Here is a 21,891-nt window from a genome sequence, read left to right on the forward strand (position 1 = left end):
CCCACTGAGGGTTGACTGCGGTCAGACATTTGTGCACAGATAAACCGGTGAAGGAGCGAGCAGTGAGATGGACTGCACAGGCCCCAGCGGCAGGAAGCAGCAGAGGGGACCGCTGTTGTCCCTCTCTGACCCTGTTCCCACATAGAGCATTACAAACCAGTGACCTGGGTGGCCCCACCCTGTGAACACCTAAGGCTCTGCTCCTCACACGTAACAGGCATGAAAAGATCAAAACATGGCTCAAGAACAAACAACCAGAGCCCCAGAGCCGATAAATCTAAGTGATGAAGAAATAGCCAAACTTTCAGATGCACAGTTCAAAACACTGGTGATCAGGATGCTCACAGAACTGGTTGATTATAGCCACAAATTAGAGGAACATATGAAGGCTAAACTAATGGAAATGAAGGGAAATGCATAGGGAATCAATAGTGATGAAAAGGAAACTGGGACTCAAATCAAAGGAAAGAAGACCAGAAGGAAGGAAAAAATGACCAAATAGAAAAATATGAAGAAACAAGAATTAAAAAAAAATGAGGAGAGGCTTAGGAACCTTCAGGACATCTTTAAACGCTCCAACATTCGAATTATAGGGGTACCAGAAGGGGAAGAGGAACAGCCACAAGTGGAAAACTTATTTGAAATAATAATAAAGGAGAACTTCCCCAATCTGGCAAAGGCAAGAGACTCCCAGGAAGTCCAGGAAGCTCAGAGAGTCCCAAAGAAGTTGGACCCAAGAAGGAACACACCAAGGCACATCATCATTACATTAGCCAAGATGAAAATGAAGGAGAGAATTCTAGACGCAGCAAGAGATAAGGGGACGGTCACCTACAAAGCAGTTCCCATCAGACTGTCAGCTGATTTCTCAAAAGAAACCTTCCAGGCAAGAAGGGGCTGGAAAGAGGTATTCCAAGTCATGAAATCCAAAGACCTACATTCAAGATTACTCTATCCAGCAAAGCTTTCATTTAGAATGGAAGGGCAGATAAGGTCAAATTCAAGGAGTTCATCATCACCAAGCCCTTATTATATGAAATGTTAAAGGGACTTACCTAAGAAAAAGAAGATAAAAAAGATGAACAGTGAAAGGACAGAAAACTCACAGTTATTAACAACCACACCTAAAACAAAAGCAAATTAAGAAGACAGCTAGATCAGGAGCGAACCATAGAAATGGAGATCACATGGAGGGTTAGCAACAGGGGAGTGGGAGAAGGAGAAGGGGGGAGAAGGTACAGAAAATAAGTAGCAGAGATGGTAGGTAGAAAATAGATGGGGGGAGGGTAAGAATAGTAGGGGAAATATAGAATCTAAGGAACTTGAGACACGTGATTATAAACTAAAGGGGGGGAATGAAAGGGGGGGGTGTGCAGGGTGGAAGGGAATGAAGGGGGGAAATAGAACAACTGTAATGGCATAATCAATAAAATATATTTTAAAAAGTAAAGACTCTTTCCATGCTGTAGTTATTCAACATGTTTGAATTTTTTTAATAACAGAAATTAGAGTAAAAAATATAAGTTCATTATGGACTGAATTGTATCACCCCAAAATTGATATGTTGAAGCATTAATGCCCCCAATATTTGGTCATGGCGTTTAAGGAGGTAATTAAGGTTGAATGAGGTCAAAAGTGTGGGGCCTAATCCAGTAGAATTGGTGTCCTTATATGTTGGGAATTGCCCTGCCTGGTTTCAGAAGTCGTAACCCCCCCACGGCTAAGGCTGAGTGAGAGACCTTGGGACCATAAGCCACTAAGGAGACAAAGCTTATCTCCTTGGCAGGGGTGTGGCCTCTGTCCCGTTTACTTCACTCTGCCTGGCCCCCAGTGTATCACTGGTCAGCCAATGATGGGCAAGATTCCTCAAGGGAGGGATGACCTAAGACAGGCACAGTCATTGGGACCCTCAAGGAAGGACTTGGGGGCTACAGCAAAAGGGGGTGATGGACCCTCAACCCTTGGCTTTGACATAGCCTGAGTCCTCATTCTCTCTTCGAGAAGTCTCCTAATCTCTTGGCTGCCTTACTTCCCCTGTCTGATTAAAGCCTGAAACAATGACAGAGGTCGGTGTAGCCCTGTGCTGGAAAGGGTGGGTTCCCCGGGGGAGATCAGGCTTAAGAAAGAATACATAAACCCCTGTGAAACCTGCTTTGCCAAGAATGCTTTCAATTTTCTGATAAGCCTCTGAGGAGGAAAAGAGTTTGTTTCCCAAAGTTTTATAGCCCTTTAGCTAATTGACCCTGACTCAGAATAAGCCCTTGTGGTTCTTTGTATGCTATCTATTGTTTGATCCTTACTGACTGACAATGATTGATGAGCTTTACCTGTATTCCTATGCAAATTGAACGCAATAAAAGCCCATTGAGGAAAAGGCTCTTGGTCCTTCTCCTTTGAGAGTTCTGCCACTTTTCCTCCCCAAGCAGATCATGTCTTGGTAGACTTATTCTCATCTGCGGTGGTGGGGGCTCTGTGGGCAAAGCTCCCCCACACTTATATGAAGAGGAAGAGACACCAGATCTCTCCTTTTTTCTCTCTGTCTCCATCTCTGTCTGTCTGTGTCTCTCTCCCTTTCTCTGAGCACACAGAAGGAAAGCCATGTGAAGACACATTGAAAAGGTGGCCATCTACAAGCCAGGTAGATGTCTCGCCAGTCACCAACCTGAGGGCACCCTCATCTTGGACCTCCAGCTTCTAGAATTGTGAAGAAATGAATTTCTGTGGTATTTTGGTTATGGCTGTCAGAGCAGACTAATATAAAGCCCCTTTGAATTCAGACAGATCTGGGTTCTAATCCCCACTCTACATTCCATGAGCTGTATTGCCCTGGGGAAGTTACTTAACCTTTCTGAGCTTGTTTCCTTATCTGTTGAAAGGAGCACTTTCATAGGGCTATTATAAAGATGGCATGTAACATGGGTAAGGAACCTGAATAGTGCTAAGTGCAGAGTAAGCACAGATAGAAGAAATGCTGGTAATAAGCTCAGCAAAGTTCTGCCCTCTATTCAACAATAATTTGGACCCTCTGAAGGAGTCACTAATGAATAAGTTCATCACCCTTATCTCAAGGAACTTGCAATGTTAGAAGATAGAACAGGACATAATTGCCATTAGGAGTGATATGTCCCCAAGCAGTGTCATTCTAAACTCTGCTTGAAGTTAGTCACATTCCCAGTAGAACCCTTGGAGCTAATTCATTCCTATGCGAAATAAGCCTGGCTTTGCCTTCAAACCTCCTCATGCCCCAAAGTGGTGCCAAATTCTAAAGTCTGTGATTGAATTACAAAAAGAGCTTGCAACTGTCCAGTTGGGGGTGCATATGGGAGGCAACGAATCAATGTTTCCTTCTCACAATGATGTTTCTCTCTCTCTCTCTCCCCTCTTTCTCCCTTTCTCTTTCTCTAAAATGAGTAAACATATCCTCAGGTGTGGATTTTTTTTAAGTCCTTGCATCCTGTAAATCTGTAGACCACGTGTGTTTTCTCCCTAGCCTGAGACAGCATCTATTCTGTAATTGAAAAAAACAACCCTGGCTGCCCATTCTGTGAGTCAGACACTTGGAGGGGTTAGTTGCAGAAGCCCTGAAGCAATGCTTGAGGGTGCTGCCCACTCTCACTAGTGTGGATCCAGCAGTCAGAAGATGATGACCACTTTGTGGCTTTGTATTCAGGATGAGAATATTTGTAGCATTTCCTTATCAAAGAGGACATTGACATTGCAGTATTACCATAGGTAGTTAACTAGTTATTAATAAGAGAGAGCAAAGAGAATTAGACATTGAGCTTAATAAATGGGGTCATGAGCCTGTTTGCTTCATCAGGAAGCTATAGCTTCATACCCCACGGGATTACAGCATTACTCCACCAAGCGGAGCAATAACTTTCTTCCCTTCACCCCTCCAGTATGGGATTGTTGGGAGGTGTACAGGGGAAGGTGCTTGATCACAGAGGCCTGTTAGTCTAACTAGGGGATGGGTGGACTTATCAAAAGCCCATGAAAACTTGGGAAGTTGATTGGTTATTTTGAAAAAGCTCCTGATTATAACCCCAGGGAAATAAAGAAGCTCACTCACTCTCTCTCTCTCTCTCCCTCTCTCTCTCTCTCTCTCTCTTACCCACATTCTCCCTTTTCATTTGTTTATGTGATCTCTTTCTTTTGGGACCATTCCGGTCTAGAAGCTACTGGGGCCTATGGCAGACTAGGCTTTAACAAGAAGAATCTTGGGACACTGCCTTTTTCTTTTGGTTTGCTGAGGACACAGGTGGACTTTTTTCATGGTAGGATGGAGGGAGATGGGACATTGAAAACCCAGGGGCAGATTTCAAGATGAATAAACTTTACCACATCACAATCTTCCATGCATGGGTCCTTAGAATGATTTCCTCACAATCCTGTGGAAGAGCCTGATTTCTACCACCCACAGCAGCACTATCTGGCTTCCTTGCATTTTTGGCTAGAATTCTGGAGGGCAAGAAAGAATGCCTGGGCTGGTTTGGGGCTTCTTCTCTGGGCTCCCCCAGCCCACTGAGCTTTTTGGTCCTGCTCACATCACCCAGGTTGCCTGGAAGCCTGGCCCCTTACCCCAACCCAAGGGCAAGGCAGTGTATCAGTGTTTGTCAACTCAATAGTAAATGTGAAGCTCCTACGCTCCCTTCTCACCAGGAGCTGTCTTTGGGGCCACTGGGACATAGTGGGCAGCCGGAGATGCTTGTTGAGCTGAGGGAAGATGAGGCAGAGCCCCAAGTGCTTGGGTCTATGTTTATTCCCACTCTCTGGGGGAAATGAGACAACAAATGAGAAATGCCTTTGTCAAAACATTTTAAGTCTGAATATGAGTGAAGGATTGCTGAGCACAAGTGGCCCTCTGCTGAGGCCCTGTGGCTGGCCAAATTGGTTTTCTTTAGATAATGTGATGTCTTGTTTTCCAAACATTATCTCTCTGTTTTTTTTCTTATAGGGTCTCCTTGCCTCTCTTTTCTGCTTGAGTGATTTGACTAGTATTTTGGAAGTGCCATAGACCATTTTTAGATGGGACAGATGCAATTCTTACCAGCTGGAAGACTGACATCCTGAGACAGCAGCCCTTGTGCCTGTATACAAAAAGAAAGTAAAATATCAGTCCTCATCCCCTGAGGGAGCTCCTGGGGGTTGAGTGTGTTGTTCAGCCCGCTCCAAGTGCTTGGCCTGAGTTCTGGTCCAAGAAATGACTCTTTTTAAAAAAAAATTAATTATTTTTCAAGTACAGTTTTCTGTCTTTTACTCCCATCCCAGCCCACCCCCTCCACACTGCTCCCCACCTCCCACCCATTTCCACCCCCCTTAGTTGTTTTTCATGTGTCCTTTATATTAGTTCCTGTAAATCCTTCCCTTTTTCTCCTGAAATTCCATCCCCTCTCCCCTCTGGTCGCTGTCCCTCTGTTCTCTATTTCAGTGTTATTGTTTTTATTTTGCTTGCTTGTTTGTTTGGTTGTTTAGCTTCCTGTTAAAGGTGAGATCATATGGTATTTGTCTTTCAGTGCCTGGCTTATTTCACTTAGCATAATGCTTTTCAGTTCCATCTATGCTGTTGCAAAGGGTAGGAGCTCCTTCTTTCTTTCTGCTGCATAGAATTCCATTGTATATATGTACCATAATTTTTTGATCCATTCATTTACTGATGGGCACCTAGGTTGCTTCCAGCTCTTGGCTGTTGTAAATTGTGCTACTCTGAACATTGGGGTACATAGGTTCTTTTGGATTGGTGTTTTAGGGTTCTTAGGATATAATCCCAGCAGTGGAATTGCTGGGTCAAATGGTAGGTCCATTTTTATTTTTCTGAGAAAATTCCATACTGTTTTACATAATGGTTGTACCAGTCTGCAATCCCACCAACAGTGAACTAGGGACTGCTTTTTCTCACAACCTCTCCAACATTTGTTGTTTGTTGTTTTTTGTATGATAGCCATTCTGACTGATGTAAAGTGGTATCTCATTGTGGTTTTAATTTGCATCTCTCTGATGGCTAGTGTATTGAGCATCTTTTCATGTGTCTCTGGATCCTCTGTATGTCCTCCTTGGAGAAATGTCCGTTCAAGTCCTTTTCCCATTTTTTAATTGGGTTAGTTGTCTTCTTAGAGTGGAGTTGTGTAAGTTCTTTGTATATTTTGGAGATTAAACCCTTGTCTGAGGTATCATGGGCAATTATGTTTTCCCATACAGTTGGTTGTCTTTTTAATTTAATAGTATTTTCTTTAGCCATGCAGAAGCTTTTTATTTTGATGAGATCCCATTTGTTTATTCTTTCCTTTATATTCCTTGCTCTAGGGGACACATTAGTAAGAATGTTGCTGTGTGAAATATCTGATATTTTCCTACCAGTGTTTTCCTCTAGGACTTTAATAGTGTCATGGTTCATATTTAAGTCTTTTATCCATCTTGAATTTATTTTGGTGTATGGTGTAAGTCAGTGCTCAAGTTTCATTTTTTTGCATGTAGCTGTGCAGTTCTCCCAACACCATTTGTTGAAGAGGCTATCTTTACTCCATTTTATGTTACTGCCCCCTTTGTCAAATATTAATTGACTGTAGAGAGTTGGGTTGATTTCTGGGCTCTCTGTTCTGTTCCATTGGTCTATGTGCCTGTTTTTATGCCAGTACCAGGATGTTTTGATTACAGTGGCCTTGTAATACAATTTGATATCAGGTATTGTGATTCTTCCTGCTTTGTTCTTCTTTCTTAAAACTGCAGCTGCTATTTGGGCTCATTTATGATTCCATATAAATTTTTGAAGTGTTTGTTCTGTGTCTGTGAAATATGCCATTGGTACTTTAATAGGTATTGCATTGAATCTGTATATTGCTTTGGGTAGTATGGACATTTTGATCATGTTAATTCTACCTATACATGAACACAGTATATGTTTCCATTTGTTTGTGTCTTCCTTGATTTCTTTCTTCAGTGTTGTGTAGTTTTCTACATACAGGTCTTTTACCTCCTTGGTTAGGTTTATTCCCAGATATTTTATTTTTGTTTTTGCTATATCGAATGGGATTTTTTTCTTGATTTCTGCTTCTGCTGATTCATTGTTAGTATAGGAGAAATGATTATTGAATAAATGAATAAGTCCTTGTCCCATCCAAGTGATAGAAGACACTTTCTCAGTTTCTTTTATTTTATCTCTTCTTTACTGAATGTTTATTTTGGGCTCAGTGCTGGGCTTAGTGTAGGGAGCAGCAGTGGTTCCAAACATATTTAAGACACTGTTTCTCTATCAACCAGAAGCAAAAAATGTTATCTGGTCAAATATCTGTGAAAATCACATATACAATGTGAAATTTTGAGGTGAGCAGCCATCATTGCTATAGATGCAGGACATACTTTCTCTAAATTTCATAGCACTCTTAAACACAGTTACCTCTCCATTTTATACATGGAGCTTGACAAAGGAAGTTGGCCCAGTTAGCAGCACCACTGGGAATCCAACCTAGATCTCCCCCTTGCACACCTGTTCCCTATACCTGGATACCTCCTGCTTTGGGACAGACCTGATTAGCTTGTAGCAGGCAGAGGCTGCTACCTCCTCCCTGACCTGAAGGAGGAGCCCTGTCCTGTTCTGAAGTCTTGGTGCCTTGCCCTCACTGAGCAGCTGAGCAGTGTAAAGTGGTGGCTCTGTTTTATTTCTCAGCATGCTCCCTGCACCTAGCATAGACCTGCCTTCAGGAGGGATCCAGCAGATATCTGTTCAGTGAAACTATGAATGAAGTACTTGGAGAAGATGGATTTTACAGGTGGGTCAGGTGAAAGTATAGAAGGGCATTTTCTAAGGAAAGGGCAACTGCAGGGAAGGCAGAGGGTCAGCAGCATGTTGGGCTGAGAAGACTAAGCGGGAGGAAGGACAGTGGGGTTGTAGTCAGCAGTTTTATGTGACAAAGTCTTTTTGCCACTCTGTTCTGTTGGATAAAGAATTTTCTTATTCCAATTTTTATTTAGTACATAAGTATTTATACATTTAATGAAACTGTAAACTTACATTTTCCCACCTAAACCCAAAGAAACATGGTATCTTTCCTTCTAGTCTTGTCCATACTCTTGTCTCTTGGGACAGATGGAAGAAAGACCCTACAGCACAGTCTGAGCATCTAGAAAGTGTGTCCTGGGGAAGCTGCAGCCCAACCTCCCAGGAGATTCTGAGTCTGGGCTTCCCAGCCCAGGCACTGTCCCTGTGTGAGGGTGTGTCCACAAGGGACTGGGAAAGGGTGGGCATGGTGGGAGAGTAGGGCTTTGCCACCTACTAGCTACAGGAGCCAGAGCAGGTCCTGCAACTGATTTAGGTCACTCCTTCCTGAAATGGGAACACTTGGGTTTTACAGAGCCACTGTGAGGTCACTGAGAGCATAACACACTCCTGAAATGTTTGTGTGTGTCCCCAAGCCTTCCCCAGAAAGCACTCCTGAGGTCTCTGAGGAATTATAATGTCCATGCAGGAGACTGTTGACAGATTCCCCCAGGTTCCCTCTCCTCTAACCTAGGAGAAGAGTCCCAGGTGACTTCCTGCCACTGCCTGGACACTGGCAGCCCACAGGGACCCAGCCAGGTGATGTTTTTATGAGAAGGCAATGGGACAAACCACAATTAACAGTTGCCCTAGGGGAGAACTTCTCAGGTACTTTGCTCCATTGCTCTGAGATGTTGCTGTTCCCAATTTGGGCATAGTGGTGATCAACAGAGGGTGAGAAATGCTGAGACTTCGCAAAAAGCTATTCAACTATTAAGTGAGGAAGGGGATTCTACTGCCCAACTTTGAAATCCATGCTCTTTGCTCTACTTCCTCTGCTTTGGAAAAATTTAAGAGTCTGTGTAAAAGTGCAAAGAAGCCCTAATCAAACCCTGTCTTCCAGGCAGCTCTTTCAGAGGGAGGCTTGTCTGTCTTCCTACCACACATTACCCAGGGAGGCAGCAGGTAGGAAAGACTCAGAGGGCATTGCTTTGCTTCTAGCTCCCCATTGTTGTTCTAGCTCCTCGTTTCTCCATACCAGGTAGAAATGTGAGGCTTACCCATGGTTCCTGGCTTTGTCATCCTCTGTCACCCATGGCATCTGACTTCCATGTATACCATGCCATCCCTCTCCAGACACCAGGGCTACCTCACAGGTGCCCTTTGCCAGACCTGCTCTCCCCTGGCAGGCTGTGGTAGCCTGTCAAGTTTCCTGGACTCCCACTACACTGATTCTTAGACTCTGGTAACCTCCCCTCCCCCATGACTGGCTCTGGTATCCCCATGTCCTAGAGCTGCTCCACATCAGAAGCCATCTCCTTCAGCTCCAGCCGCACCCAGGCATCACCACATCCTATCCCATAAACAACTGTTTTCTCATTTTATCCTGATCCTTAGGCCCCTTCTTCATCTATCAACTTGCATCCTAGTTCCATTTCTATCCCAACCATTGGTTTTATAAATACCCATAAACAGAATATAAAGTTGTTTTATAAATACCCATAAACCAAATAAAATAAAAGTAAAGTCCAGTAAGTCACACACACTGCAGGCACTTCTCGGGTCCATCACTCTCTTGTAAACAAAGTCCTAGCCCTGAGCTTCACAAGGCCAAAGATGGGTTGTACACCCTTCAAAAGAGAGGCCAGGTGGTTTCATGACCTGCATCTCCCCGGTACTTGACTTTTAGGGTACCCTTCTGTGGACTCTGGTCAGCTCCTTTGGCAATAAACAAAACAAAACAAAACAAAACAAAACAAAACAACCCCATTTCAAAGTTCCCTCCCTCCACTCACTCTTTAGATTACCTTCATCTGCATCACTGAAATAAGGGAAACCACACTCAGCTTCCAGCTCTGCCCACTCTGCTTTTCCTATACCTGTGAGCACCTAAGGGATTGCCCATGGGAAGGGACCACCTGATGGCCCCACACTCATCCTTTTGCCCTGTCCTCTCTGACAGTTGATCAGATCTCATGGACATTGAAAGGATAATAAAGTAATATTATGAGCAACTGTATACCTAGAAATTTGGTAACTTAAGATGAAATGGACCAATTCTTTGGAAGACACAGTCTATCAAAACCCACACAAGGGAAACAAACCCATGACCCTATGGTCAATTAATATTTGACAAAAGGGACAGAAGCATCAAATGGAGTAAAAATAGCCTCTTCAACAAATGGTGGTAGGAGATATGGACAGCTACATGCAAAAAGTGAAACTTGACCACCAACTTACACCACACAAAAAAATAAACTCCCGATGGATAAAAGACTTAAATATAAGTCATGACACCATGAAAGTCTTAGAGGAGAACATAGGCAGGAAAATCTCAGATGTTCCACACAGCAGTATTTTTTACTGATATATCTCCTAGAGCAAGAGACATAAAGGAAAGAAAAAACAAATGCCACTTCATGAAAATAAAAAGCTTCTGCATAGCTAAAAAAAATCAGCAAAATAAAAAGGGAACCAACTGTGTGGGAAAATATATTTACCAATGATACCTTGGACAAAGGTTTGATCTCCAAAATATATAAAGATCTCATACAACTCCACTCCAGGAAGACAAACAATCTAATTAAAAAATTGTCAAAGGACCTGAACAGACACTTCTCCAAGGAGGACATACAAAGGACTCACAGACATATGAACGGATGCTCAGCATCACTAGCCATCAGAGAGATACAAGTGAAAACTACAGTGAGATACCACTTCACATGGGTCAGAATGGCCATCATAAACAAAACAACAAACAAGTGCTGGAAAGGTTGTGGAGAAATGGGAATCTTAGTATACCATTGATGATGATGTAGACTGGTGCAGCCACTGTGGAAAAGAGTATGGAATTTCCTTAAAAAACTAAAAGTGGAACTGCCTTCTGATCTGGCAATTCACTGCTGGGATTATACACTAAAAATCCTGAAACACCAATTCAGAAAAACCTATGGACCCCAATATTCATAGCAGCACAATTTACACTAGCCAAGTGCCGGAAGCTACCTAAGTGCCCACCATTAAATGAGTTGATCAAAAAACCATGGTACATTTACACAATGGGATACTTATACAGCAGAAAGAAAGAAGGAACTCCTACCCTTCACAACAGCATTGATGGAACTGGAGAGTATTATGTTACGTGAAATAATCCAGGCAGTGAAAGACAAATACCATATGATCTCACCTATAAGTGAAACCTAATCAACAAAACAAAGAAGCAAGCAAAATATAACCAGAAACATGGAAATAAAGAACAAACTGACAGTGACCAGGGGGTTAGGGGATGGGCATAATGGGGAAAAGAAGGGGAAGGGTCACCAAGGAACATGTATAAAGGACCCATGGACAATGCCAAAAGGGGGTAGGACTGAGGGTTGAAGATAGGGGTTGGTGGGGCAAGGGAGAGTGGTGTGGGGGAAATGGAGACAATGGCACTTGAACAACAATAAGAAATAAAGAAACACACAAAAAATAAAGCAAAAAAACACACAAGGAGAGGTTTTTAATCATGATGGTAGGTATGTAAATGTAGTCCTCTAATCCTCCCACAACCACATCAAAATGACAACTAAGCTACAGAACAACCATCATTCAGAACCACCTGAAATCTAGCTGAACACAAGACCTACACATAAGGATATAAAGAACTATGTTGAGACTAGTAGGAGGGATAGGATGTGAAACAGAATGATCCTATACCCAATTGTAGCAGTTAAAAATTGGGAGAAATAGCTCAACTGCAGAGATCTCTCCTGAGAAGTGAGGGGTCCCAGATCTACACCAGGACCCCTAGCCCAGGGTTTCAGTGCCAGAAAGAGAAATCCACATGACTGCTGGCTGTAAAAACCAGTGGGGATCATGGCTGAATAAGAGGAGGGCTGCTAAAGTCCCAGGCATTCCTCTTAAAAGGCCCATGCATGGGCTTACTCAGACTCACTTGCTCTGAGCTTCAGCACTGGGACAGCAGCTTGAAATATACCAGGGACATACAGGGAGGAAGTGAATTGTGTGACATCAGGGCAAAAGTGGGGCAGGGGGAGGGGGACAGCTTTTTCCCAGGCAGAAGTATTGGCAGAGGCTACTGTTCGTTTAATGAATACTTTCCCTACAGAGTCAAGAGATAGGCACCATATATGAGTTGCCATTAGCCTGGCTCATTCTGTTTGCCCCACACTGATGATTTCCCTAGGCACCACCCAACCCAACTTTTGGATTTAGTGGCTTTTCCATACAAATTACCTGTGTTGGATCATGTTTCAGACTTTTCTAAAATCTCCCAAACAAGCAGTATCTAGCCTTAGTGTGCTCCGTACCTCTTGCTAAACGCCCTAGGCTGAGCACTAGTGGCAGCCAGCCTTGGTCTGCAGCTTGGTCTCTTCTGGCCACCTCTAATTCCAGCACAAGTATTAGACATCTGCAGATCACTTCATAGCACATGCTGGGTAATCGTGGGCAGAACACAGGTGGCAGCGACCTAAGCCTATACCTCCTAGGAGTCCCCAAAGCCAATGTACCTAGTGGATAGTCACCTTCACAAGCCACATACTCAAGGGGCAAACTCAGCATACACTAGACCACTGTAAGTCCTGCTCTGTGGGATCAGCCCCTGCATAGCTGATTCTCTACAGCAATTACAGCCAGATCTTGCAGCCAATTGGCTTGGAAACAAATCCCTCCCACTGAGGTACCAACAGCAATCAAGGCTCAACTACAGCAGGAAAATCTATACAACCCACATGGGGGCCTCACCTAGAGTTCCCAGCTTGGGTGATTGAGAAAGCTGTACCACTGGACCCTACAGGACACCTACCACATAAGGCCACTCTACCAAGTATGGGAGACATAGCAGTTTTACCTAATATACAGAAACAAACACGGGGAGCAGCAAAAATGAGGAAACAAAGAGACATGTTCTGAATTAAAGAGCAGAACAAAACTCCAGAGATTAAAAAAAAAAAACCTAAACAAAAAGAAGACAAGCAATCAGGGAAGAATAGATGAACTGAGGGAGGACTTCAACAAAGAAATATAAAACATAAAAATGGGAATGAAAACATAAAAAAGAACCATCCAGAAATGAAAAATACAATAACTAAAACAAAGTATACATTATAGAGAATCAACAGTAGGGTAGATAAAGCAGAGATCGAATCAGAGGTTTGAAAGATTAGAAAGCCGAAAACTCCTAATCAGAACAGTAAGATGTTGTTGTCTTTATGTTGTCTCAAGTGATCAAGATGACTTCTTTTTAGATTAGGTGCCCTTGTCCAGTCCTGAGGTATGTCAATGTGGCTGAGCCCAAGGGTGTAGGTGCTTTGCTGGTTCTCAAAGTCCTCTTCAGAGCTGCTGGGAGGTCTAAAGCTCACCATTGAAATGTGTTTTGGGAGCATGATTGAACTGAAGTATGGGAGAGTAGATAAGAAAATGCTGGACTTCCGGTCAAGATGGAGGTATAGGTAAATAAGCCTCACCTTTGTGCACAATTGTAGCAAAAAATGCAAATACACAACAAAATAATTATTGCCCAGAATTGTCAGAAAATAGAGCTATGTGGAAGTCCAACAACCAAGGATCTAAAGAAGCCACATTTATCCAGACAGGTAGGAAGGGCAGAGATGCAGAGAGATGTGGAGATGTGGAGAGGTACAGAGACAGGAACAGGCAGTTCCCACATCCCCATGTGGTGGATAAAAACAGGAGGGATAGCTTGGTTTCCCAGTCCAGACCACCCAGCCCAGGGTTCCAGCACCAGGAAGATAAGTCCCCATAACTTCAGGCTGTGAAAACCAGTGGGGGTTGGGGTGACAGAAGAAACTGTGAGATTCTCAAGAGACCCCTCTTAAAGGTCCTGTGAAGGACTTAGGACTTACACAGACCTAACCCTTCTGGGATTCAGCAAAAAAGCAACAGGTGGAAAGGCACCAGTGTCATAAAGGGAGAAAGGAAGAGAAAGTGCCAGGAGACTGCTTCCTCCTGGGAAGAACTCCAGAGGCCAGGCAGTGGCATTATCCCCTCTGTGAGCCCTCCCCTACACAGAACAATAGAGTGATGACACATGTTTCTCTACTCCAGCAATTACCTAAGACTCTACCCCATGCCACTTACAGGTGAGATTTTCACAATAGACCATACTACTAAGTCAGGGAAACAAAACAGCTCTACTGAATACACAGAAACCAACACAGGGAGGCTGCCAAAATGAGGAGACAAAGAAATATGGACCAAATGAAAGAACAGAACAAAACTCCAGGAAAAGAACTAGACAAAATGGAGATAAGCAACATGTCAGATGCAGAGTTAAAAACACTGGTTATCAGGGTGCCCCAGGAACTCATTGGGTACTTCAAAAGCATAAAAAAGACCCAGGCAGAAATGAAGGTTTCATTAAGTGAAATAAATAAAAATCTACAGGGAACCAACAGTGGAGATAATGAAGCCAAGAATCAAATCAATTATTTGGAACACAAGGAAGGAAAAAGCATTCAATCAGAACAGCAGGAAGAAAACAAATAATAACAAAAACAAGAATAGGCTTAGGAACCTCTGCGACATCTTTAAATGTACCAACATCTGAGCCATACTAGTGCCAGAGGAGAAGAGGAAGAGCAAGAAATTGAAAACTTACTTGAAAAAATAATGAAAGAAAACTTCCCTGATTTGGTGAAGGAAATACACATACAAGTCCAGGAAGCACAGAAAGTCCCAAAGAAGATGGACCTGAAGAGAACCATACCAAGACATATAATTAAAATGTCAAAGGTTTAATATAGAGAACTTTGAACAGCAAGAGAAAAGCAGATATTTACATACAAAGGAGCTCCCAGAAGACTGTCAGCTGATTTCTCAAAAGAAATTTTGCAGGCCAGAAGGGACTGGCAAGAAGTATTCAAAGTGAGAAAAAGCAAGGACCTACAACTAAGATTACTCTACCCAGAAAAGGTATCATTTAGAATTGAAGGGCAGATAAAGTGTTTCCCAGAGAAGGTAAAGCTAAAGGAGTTTATCATAACCAAGCCATCGTTACATGAAATGTTAGAGTGACTTATTTAAGAAAAAGAACAAAAATATGAACATTAAAGTGTCAATAAATTCACAAGTATCAACAGCTGATTGTAAAAACAAATTAAGAAATCAAGCAGAACAGGAACAGAATCATAGACATGGAGATCATTTGGAGGGATATCAGCTGGGAGAGGGAAGTGGGGTACAGGGGGGAAAGGTGCAAGGAGTAAGAAGCACAAAGTGGTAGGTACAAAATAGACAAGGGGATGTTAAGAACAGTGTGGGTAATGGAGTAGCCAAAGAACTTATATGCATGACACATGGACATGAATTAATGGGGGTGATTTTTGGAGGGAATGGGGGTACTGTGTGGAGCATGACAAAGGGAAAAAATTGGGACAACTGTAATAGCATAATAAATAAAATATATTTTAGCCCTGGCTTTTGTGGCCCAGTGGATCGAGTGCCCACCTGAGGACCACAGGGTCACCAGTTTGATTCCTAGTCAGGGAACATGACTGGGATGCAAGCCAGGTTCCCACTAGGGTGGCACGTGAGAGGCAACCACACATTGATGTTTCTCTCCCTGTCTTTCTCCCTCCCTTATCCTCTCTCTAAAAATGAATAAATAAAATGTTTACAAAAATGTATCTCAAGAAAAGAAAAAGACAATGCTGAAAGATGATTGAGGAGGTGGGGCTGGGGAGAAAATCAAAGTGTTGTTGAGACAAGGATGGGGTCAGAGTGTGCCAGGTGGTGTGCAAAGCATTTTGTCCAGAGCCTCTCGTTTAATGTACACGAGAACCCTATGAAGACATCCCACCTCATAAATGAAGAGATTTGGATCTAAGCAGCAAAACCAACATTGAGACTCTTGTCTATGGAATGCCAATCCAGAAGGGCCCCCTACCCTGGAAGGCTGACAAAGCATTGTCCTAGCAAGGGGGACAAGTATTCTGTGGGCAGAAAGGGCACTTGGGACTGCGTGAGGGATCAAGAGTTTTAGAAGCTGTCTTATGCCACCAGCTAATTGCCTATTCCCCACATCCCTGGAGCTGATGGGCCCTCACATGGAATTCATTACTCCAAGGAGAATGAAGACTGAATGGCTGGCTGAGGTGGGAAAGGCCACCACTTGGTGGAAGTCAGCACAATCCAGCAGGTGATAGGGATCTTAGCTGGACCACACCAGTCCAGGCAGTCAAGACAGTCAAATATTGGTAGTTTCATATGGCTCGATCTAATATATGTGTTGATATATAAGTATGTAATAAAAACAAAGTATGTTTGATAGTATTGTGCCATTTTTGTTTAAAAAACCTGCCATTTTGCCAGTTTTTGCCTGATATATCTTTCCTGAAAGTAATTATATTAAACTGTTAACTGGTTTCTTCTGGAGAGAGAGATTGGGGTGGGAAGTCGAGGGAGGGAGGAGGGAGGAGACTTTCCCTTCTGTCATGCTCCTTTCTGTCATGTTTGGCTTTTCCATATGCATAGATTACTTTTATTATTTATTTTACTGTCCATAAGGCTGTCTAAGGTGCTTGAAATCCCTCCTCCCCACAGTGAGGACTATCTGCAAATATCAGCTACCAACCTCAGTGACAGGGAGGAATGAGAGGAGCTGATAGCAGCAACCCCAATGAGTTGTGATTTCTTATTGCCAGGTTTGGCAGTGCACAACAGGGAAATGGGCCTCTGAGCCTAGATTCTGAGGCTTTCCATGTACCCTGATCCAGCCAGGGATAGGTCAGCCCCTCTCTGCAGCCCAGGGCCCCAGAGGGCCTGCAGAAGGACATATTCCTCTGCTGAAAGGAAGTGCTACCAAGTTGGCCAAACAGGAGACTGATGTCCACAGGTTGCCATTCCTGTGAAGATATGGGACTCGAAGTCCAGGAGGTACATGTCCCTAAGAGGTGACCCTGGCCCAGTGACACAATGTTCCTGGGTCCTCACCTGGGCTTCCTTCTCTTCTACCCAGGTAAACCCAAAGTGAAGATGTAAAGCCATAGTCTTCCATCCTGTCCTTCCTTAGTGGGCACAGGGCCTGGTAACCCCCACTGCCAAAAACCTTGTCATGTCTGACAATGTAGAGCTAAGAGATCGTAATCTGGACAGGTACTTTCTTCTGCATCTTTGTGCTGCTGCTACCTTATCCCCCTCTCCCCACCATAAATATCTTTCCCCCACAGCCTCCTTCTCTGCCATTACCCCTCCCCAAGCTGTCTTGGCTCCTTTTATCTTTACCTCTGACTTCCTGATGCCTACCTTTCCTTTTCATAGTCTCTCCTGACCACCCTGCAATGAAGGAACATAATGCCTGTAGCTTGATTAATTGAAGAGGTAGATAAGAGGGTCTAAAATGGCACTGGATTCGAAACCTAGCCTCACTTGCAGCTTTACTTCCACTACAAACTACTCCAGATGTTTATTCAATGCACATTTGTCAAACACCCAGTCTCTGCCATGCCATGGGTGAGTGCAGTGAAAACAAGGGGACAGAAGAGGTTCAGCCCCTGCTTTGGAGTAGGCATTATAGTCCAGTGGCATTGAACCAAGCATTCACCCTATTTCAACTCAGTGTTTTTCTTGTGACAAATGTACTGTTCTTTCTCCCTAAACAGCTTGTTATAAGATATGGACTGAGTGAGAATGTGAAAGTGAGAGCCTTGATTAGCCATGAAACACAAAGTTTGTAAATGCATTTAGGTGACTTGGATGGGTATTCCCTCCCTTCACCTTTCCCCAGACCTGGGCCCCCCAGTACCTGCTGTGTCGAGGATGCAGCAGGGCCCAAGAGAGACACACAGGGTGGAGGTTCTCCTGAATGAGGCCCCTCAGGGCCAGCCAGCAGTTGTTCAGTGGGTTTAGGTGTTGGGGAAAGCCTTCTGTAGAAAGTGTGTGGAGGTGAGTTGTTCATTCAGGAGTGTGCTCCTGGTATAAAGAGCCCCACACAGCATTTTGGTGTTTTTCAAACTAAAATTCTGAATAAAATTCAGGAGTTTTATGGCTGAGAACAAAATTCAAGACCAGAGTTACAGAGTAGAACCAGAGGGGGAAGCCTATTTGTAGGGAATAAACAAACCCAATTTAGGAGATTTGGGATGGGACCCTACACCCACCAGAAGCCTGACCTTGGCCAGTTCCTACCAATGTTTGTGTCTCAAATGTCCTCCTCTGTGAACTGGGATGGATGCTCACCATGCTGAAAACTCAGGTGAGGCAGCTAAGGGAGCCCTCACTGGTGGCCTTTCCTCAGTCACTCCTTTCCTGGACAACCCACAGGTCTCCCAAAGGAGGCTTTGAGACCAGATAGGCAGGGTCCTACCTTACCCTAGTGTCCAGGCCATCCAGAGGTGACTAACTTGATCATTCACAATTGTCCTCGCAAGCACTCGTGTGACTTGGAGAAACTTGGGTTTTAGAGTCAAGCCCCAGCTCGGCTCCTTCCTGTGGGCACTTCAACTTCTATCATCCTCAGTCTCCATATCCATGAAATTGAAGCAATAGCACCATTGTGCTGTGAGTGTATGCTGTGATGGCACATGCAACATAGCTGATATCTGCCAGTTTCCCCTGGGATATCCTCATGCCATCTGATGCCATGGCGAGGCCCTCCTACTTTGAGGAGGTTACTGGGCTTGGGCAGCCTCTGTAACTGACTCCCCCCTCGGCCAGTACATCTGCCTTCCTGTAGCAGAGGGCCAGGACACTTCTCCCCCCTCCTTGGTCTCTCAGGCTGGCTCTCAGCCTGAGGGACCAAGACTCTGGGCTGGTGTTTTTTGTTTCCAGGCTCCTAAAGTGAACCTTTACCTCTCTACTTCATAGGCCTGTCCCACCTTGTTGGCAGGTGAGCCTTATAGTATTTACTTATGTTTGAGCCTCCCAGTACCCCACTTGCCAAGCCACTCTCCTCTGAGAGGTGACCTACTCCTCCCATCCTCCCAACTGACAGGACAAAGGCCTGTAGGCCCAGTGCATCCAAATAAGCAGAGAAGCTCCCAGGTGCTCCCTTACCTTATCAGGACTGGTAGCTGGCTGACTCCCTTCTCTTCCAGCCTAGGCACTATGAAAGAGCAGGATAGGAGGTGGTGCCAGGGTTCAGGATATGGAGGAGAGTATGGAGAGCAGGAAAGGACAGAAGGGCCTGAGGAGGAAATGGCCCAGCACTCTGGACTCACGTAATTTATTACTGGACTTTGTCCTTAGTATACAGGCCTATCCACTCCCACAGGCTTCTGCAACCCCAGCAAGCAGAGCCTCACAGGACTGTGATCTTTAACCCTGGCCTCCTCAGCAGAGAGTCCTCACAGGCCATCAGAGCTCTTAGTCATATACATTTTGCTGGCCATCAGTGAAACCCCTGGTGACAATTAGCCAGCTGATCATTCAGGGAGCTCAGCATCTTCCCAGGATTCATGAGGACTCCAAAGAAGCTGACAGCAGGAAGTTTGCTCCCAAACACCTGTGTTCTAACTTGAGGCACACATACAAGAAACAGTCAGAAAGCCTTATCAGGCACGTAGATTCCCAGTAGCTTCCCTGGGAACAAAAAGTCTGGCTTGGGCTGGAACTTGAACAAAGGGAACATTTTTTCTGTGAGCCAAATACAGGTCCTTCTGAAGGGAAGGACATCCAGCTACGTGCCTCAGGAGAGGCCAGACTCCAGGGCACAGCAGTAGCTGGAAGTCAGCGTGAGGGTGAGGGTTTTAAAGATATTGGTTAGGAAAAAAAAAGATACCAATTCACTGCAACCCTGTGCTTGGGTAAAGGGATGCCCAGGTAGTCCTGTAGCTGGCCAGCCAGATTCCTTCACTTTCCCAGTATATGGAGTAACCTGGGAGCTGCAAGCATAGATATGGTAACTATCATTTTTATGTAGAGTTGAGACCACGGCAGTGTGGCAACCCTGATGTCAGGCCTCTACTAGGGACAGAAACCAAGTGCTGGTGAGAGAAAGGGAAGAGAAAAGCCACAGACATGGAGGCCCTGTGTGGCCCTGGAGAGAGGCTGTGGCTGGCTGATAGTTTCCTGAGTTTCCTTTACTTCCTGCAGGGTAGGGGGAGGAAGAGGTTTGTAGGGTCCCCAGTTTCCTTCTGCTAAAAGCTTATTTTGTTGAGACAGCTTGAAGGAGTTTCTGTTTCTTATAACTGACCAGCCATGACAAGGAAGGGAAACAATTGGGAGGTGACTTAATGAGGGGGCATTAGGAGAAAGGTGTGCTTTCAGCCTTTTAGCCAGCCCCTGCCTGCTCCCCACCAGGAGCACTGTGCTCAAGTTCCACCCTGGTGCCAACTAATTTCCCACCCTCTAAAATCTCGTCTTATTTCTGGGCCAGTACTTGCTTTTGGGGGGCTTCACATGGCACATGTTTTCTCTGGTTTAGAAAGATACCATTTAACTCCCACATGGAAGCTTCAGAAATGGTGAGCCCCTTATCTGGAATCCCAGCACCAGACTGTGTTCTCTACAACCCTCTTCCATTGTTCTTGAGAAAAAAAAAAGAGTGGGACAGATTATGTGTATAGAAGAAAATGATTTAAAACACCGCTCTGTCCAACTTTTGCCTGTCTTAAGCAAAATGTAATAGAAATACATTTTAAATACCTACAAACTTGTCTTCCATCTCTCTTTACATTCAACATTATACAATAAACTTATGTAATGAATTTTAAGCACTAGTCTTTGAAGACAGCACCATACTCCATCCTACACACATTCCATAATTTGTGTAACCATCCTCCCCAAGTGGACATCAGGAAGTAGCCAATCCTTTGCTGTCATTTACAACACTGCAATGAATAATGTGCCCTCACGGCTTTGTTTGTGTTGTGTCATCACAGGAATATTTGAGAAGGGAACTTGTAGAAACAAGGGGAGTGAACATTTTTTTGCTAATCTTTCTCAAGTTGCACATCAAGTCCTACCTCCCAGCAAAAGGGGTGTGCGTGGTTGCCAAGACCTAGCCTGACTGTTGTGTGAGCTAGCAGGGTTCAGAGGGGACATTATGAGGGACCACTTCCCTGTAACCTCAGGTTTCCTATTGTTGAGGTACTCCAAACCCTGAAAATCAAGAAGGTGGGGGTGGGGGGAGTCAAGATAGGCTCTTCCTTGTCACAGCATAATGCTACTTCCACAATTCTCCTCAAGATGTGAATATTCTGCTAACTTTTAAAATGTTTTTTTTAAAGATTTTATTTATCTTATTCTTAGACAGAGGGGAATGGAGGGAGAAAGAGGAGAAACATCAGTGTGTGGTTGCCTCTCACATGCCCCCTACTGGGAACCTACCCTGCAACCCAGGCACGTGCCCTGACTAGGAATCGAACCAATAATCCTGTGGTTTGCAGGCTGGTGCTCAATTCACTGAGCCACACCAGCCAGGTAAAATATGTTTCTGAGTTAAGCCAAAGTACCTCTATGGAACCACATATGTTTCATTCCATTCCTCCCCAAGGATGGAACCCATTGTAGTACTGTCACAGCAACTAAAAAAGAGGTGCAGTAGGCATTTTATTTTCAGCTCTACTAACACATCATTGAGGACCTAAACTTGCTTGTTCCTGGTGGCCCTTATCTTCCCATCTAGCCTACAGCAGCTAAGTTATCCATTAATGCTATAAGATAGCACAACGGTCAGCATAGATCTTTGCCACTGAGCTACTCATCAGGGAATTTCATAATTATCAGTGTTAAAGAGAGTGCCTTCAATGTGCTGGGCTCTTTGTATGTGTCATTTCATTTAACTCTCATCAAAAGCTAAAAATTAGGGGTGTTATACTCATTTTATTGTAAGAAAGCTAAAATAAAAAAAGTTGCTTAGGTCATATAGCTAGAAGTGGTGGGGCAATATTTGAATTGAGGTCCATCTGACTCCAAGGCCAGTGCTCACTGAACTTCTTTATACCACACTG

The 21,891-nt window shown here is 44.1% G+C and overlaps 1 protein-coding gene across 5 annotated transcripts in view; it reads right to left on the reverse strand.

Annotated features, from left to right (window-relative positions):
- MYO7B (myosin VIIB) overlaps positions 1–19,078 on the reverse strand; it is a 117,868-nt gene extending 98,790 nt beyond the window's left edge. For 3 of the 5 annotated variants that reach the window (XM_053667387.1, XM_053667385.1, XM_053667389.1), the window contains exons 1-2: positions 18,995–19,078; positions 5,051–5,090 (exon numbers count right to left, since the gene is read on the reverse strand). In XM_053667387.1, coding sequence (XP_053523362.1) covers positions 5,051–5,068 — 18 coding nt within the window. In that variant the 5' untranslated portion in view covers positions 5,069–5,090; positions 18,995–19,078. Of the gene's footprint in view, positions 1–5,050; positions 5,091–17,744; positions 17,829–18,994 lie in introns of those variants that run through there. The other 2 variants (XM_053667386.1, XM_053667388.1) reach the window with 2 other exon arrangements.
- Between the last annotated feature and the right edge of the window lie 2,813 nt (positions 19,079–21,891).

The sequence above is a fragment of the Artibeus jamaicensis genome, unplaced genomic scaffold, assembly GCF_021234435.1.
Source record: "Artibeus jamaicensis isolate MK-2021 breed Jamaican fruit bat unplaced genomic scaffold, CSHL_Jam_final contig_469, whole genome shotgun sequence".
Lineage (NCBI taxonomy): Eukaryota > Metazoa > Chordata > Mammalia > Chiroptera > Phyllostomidae > Artibeus > Artibeus jamaicensis.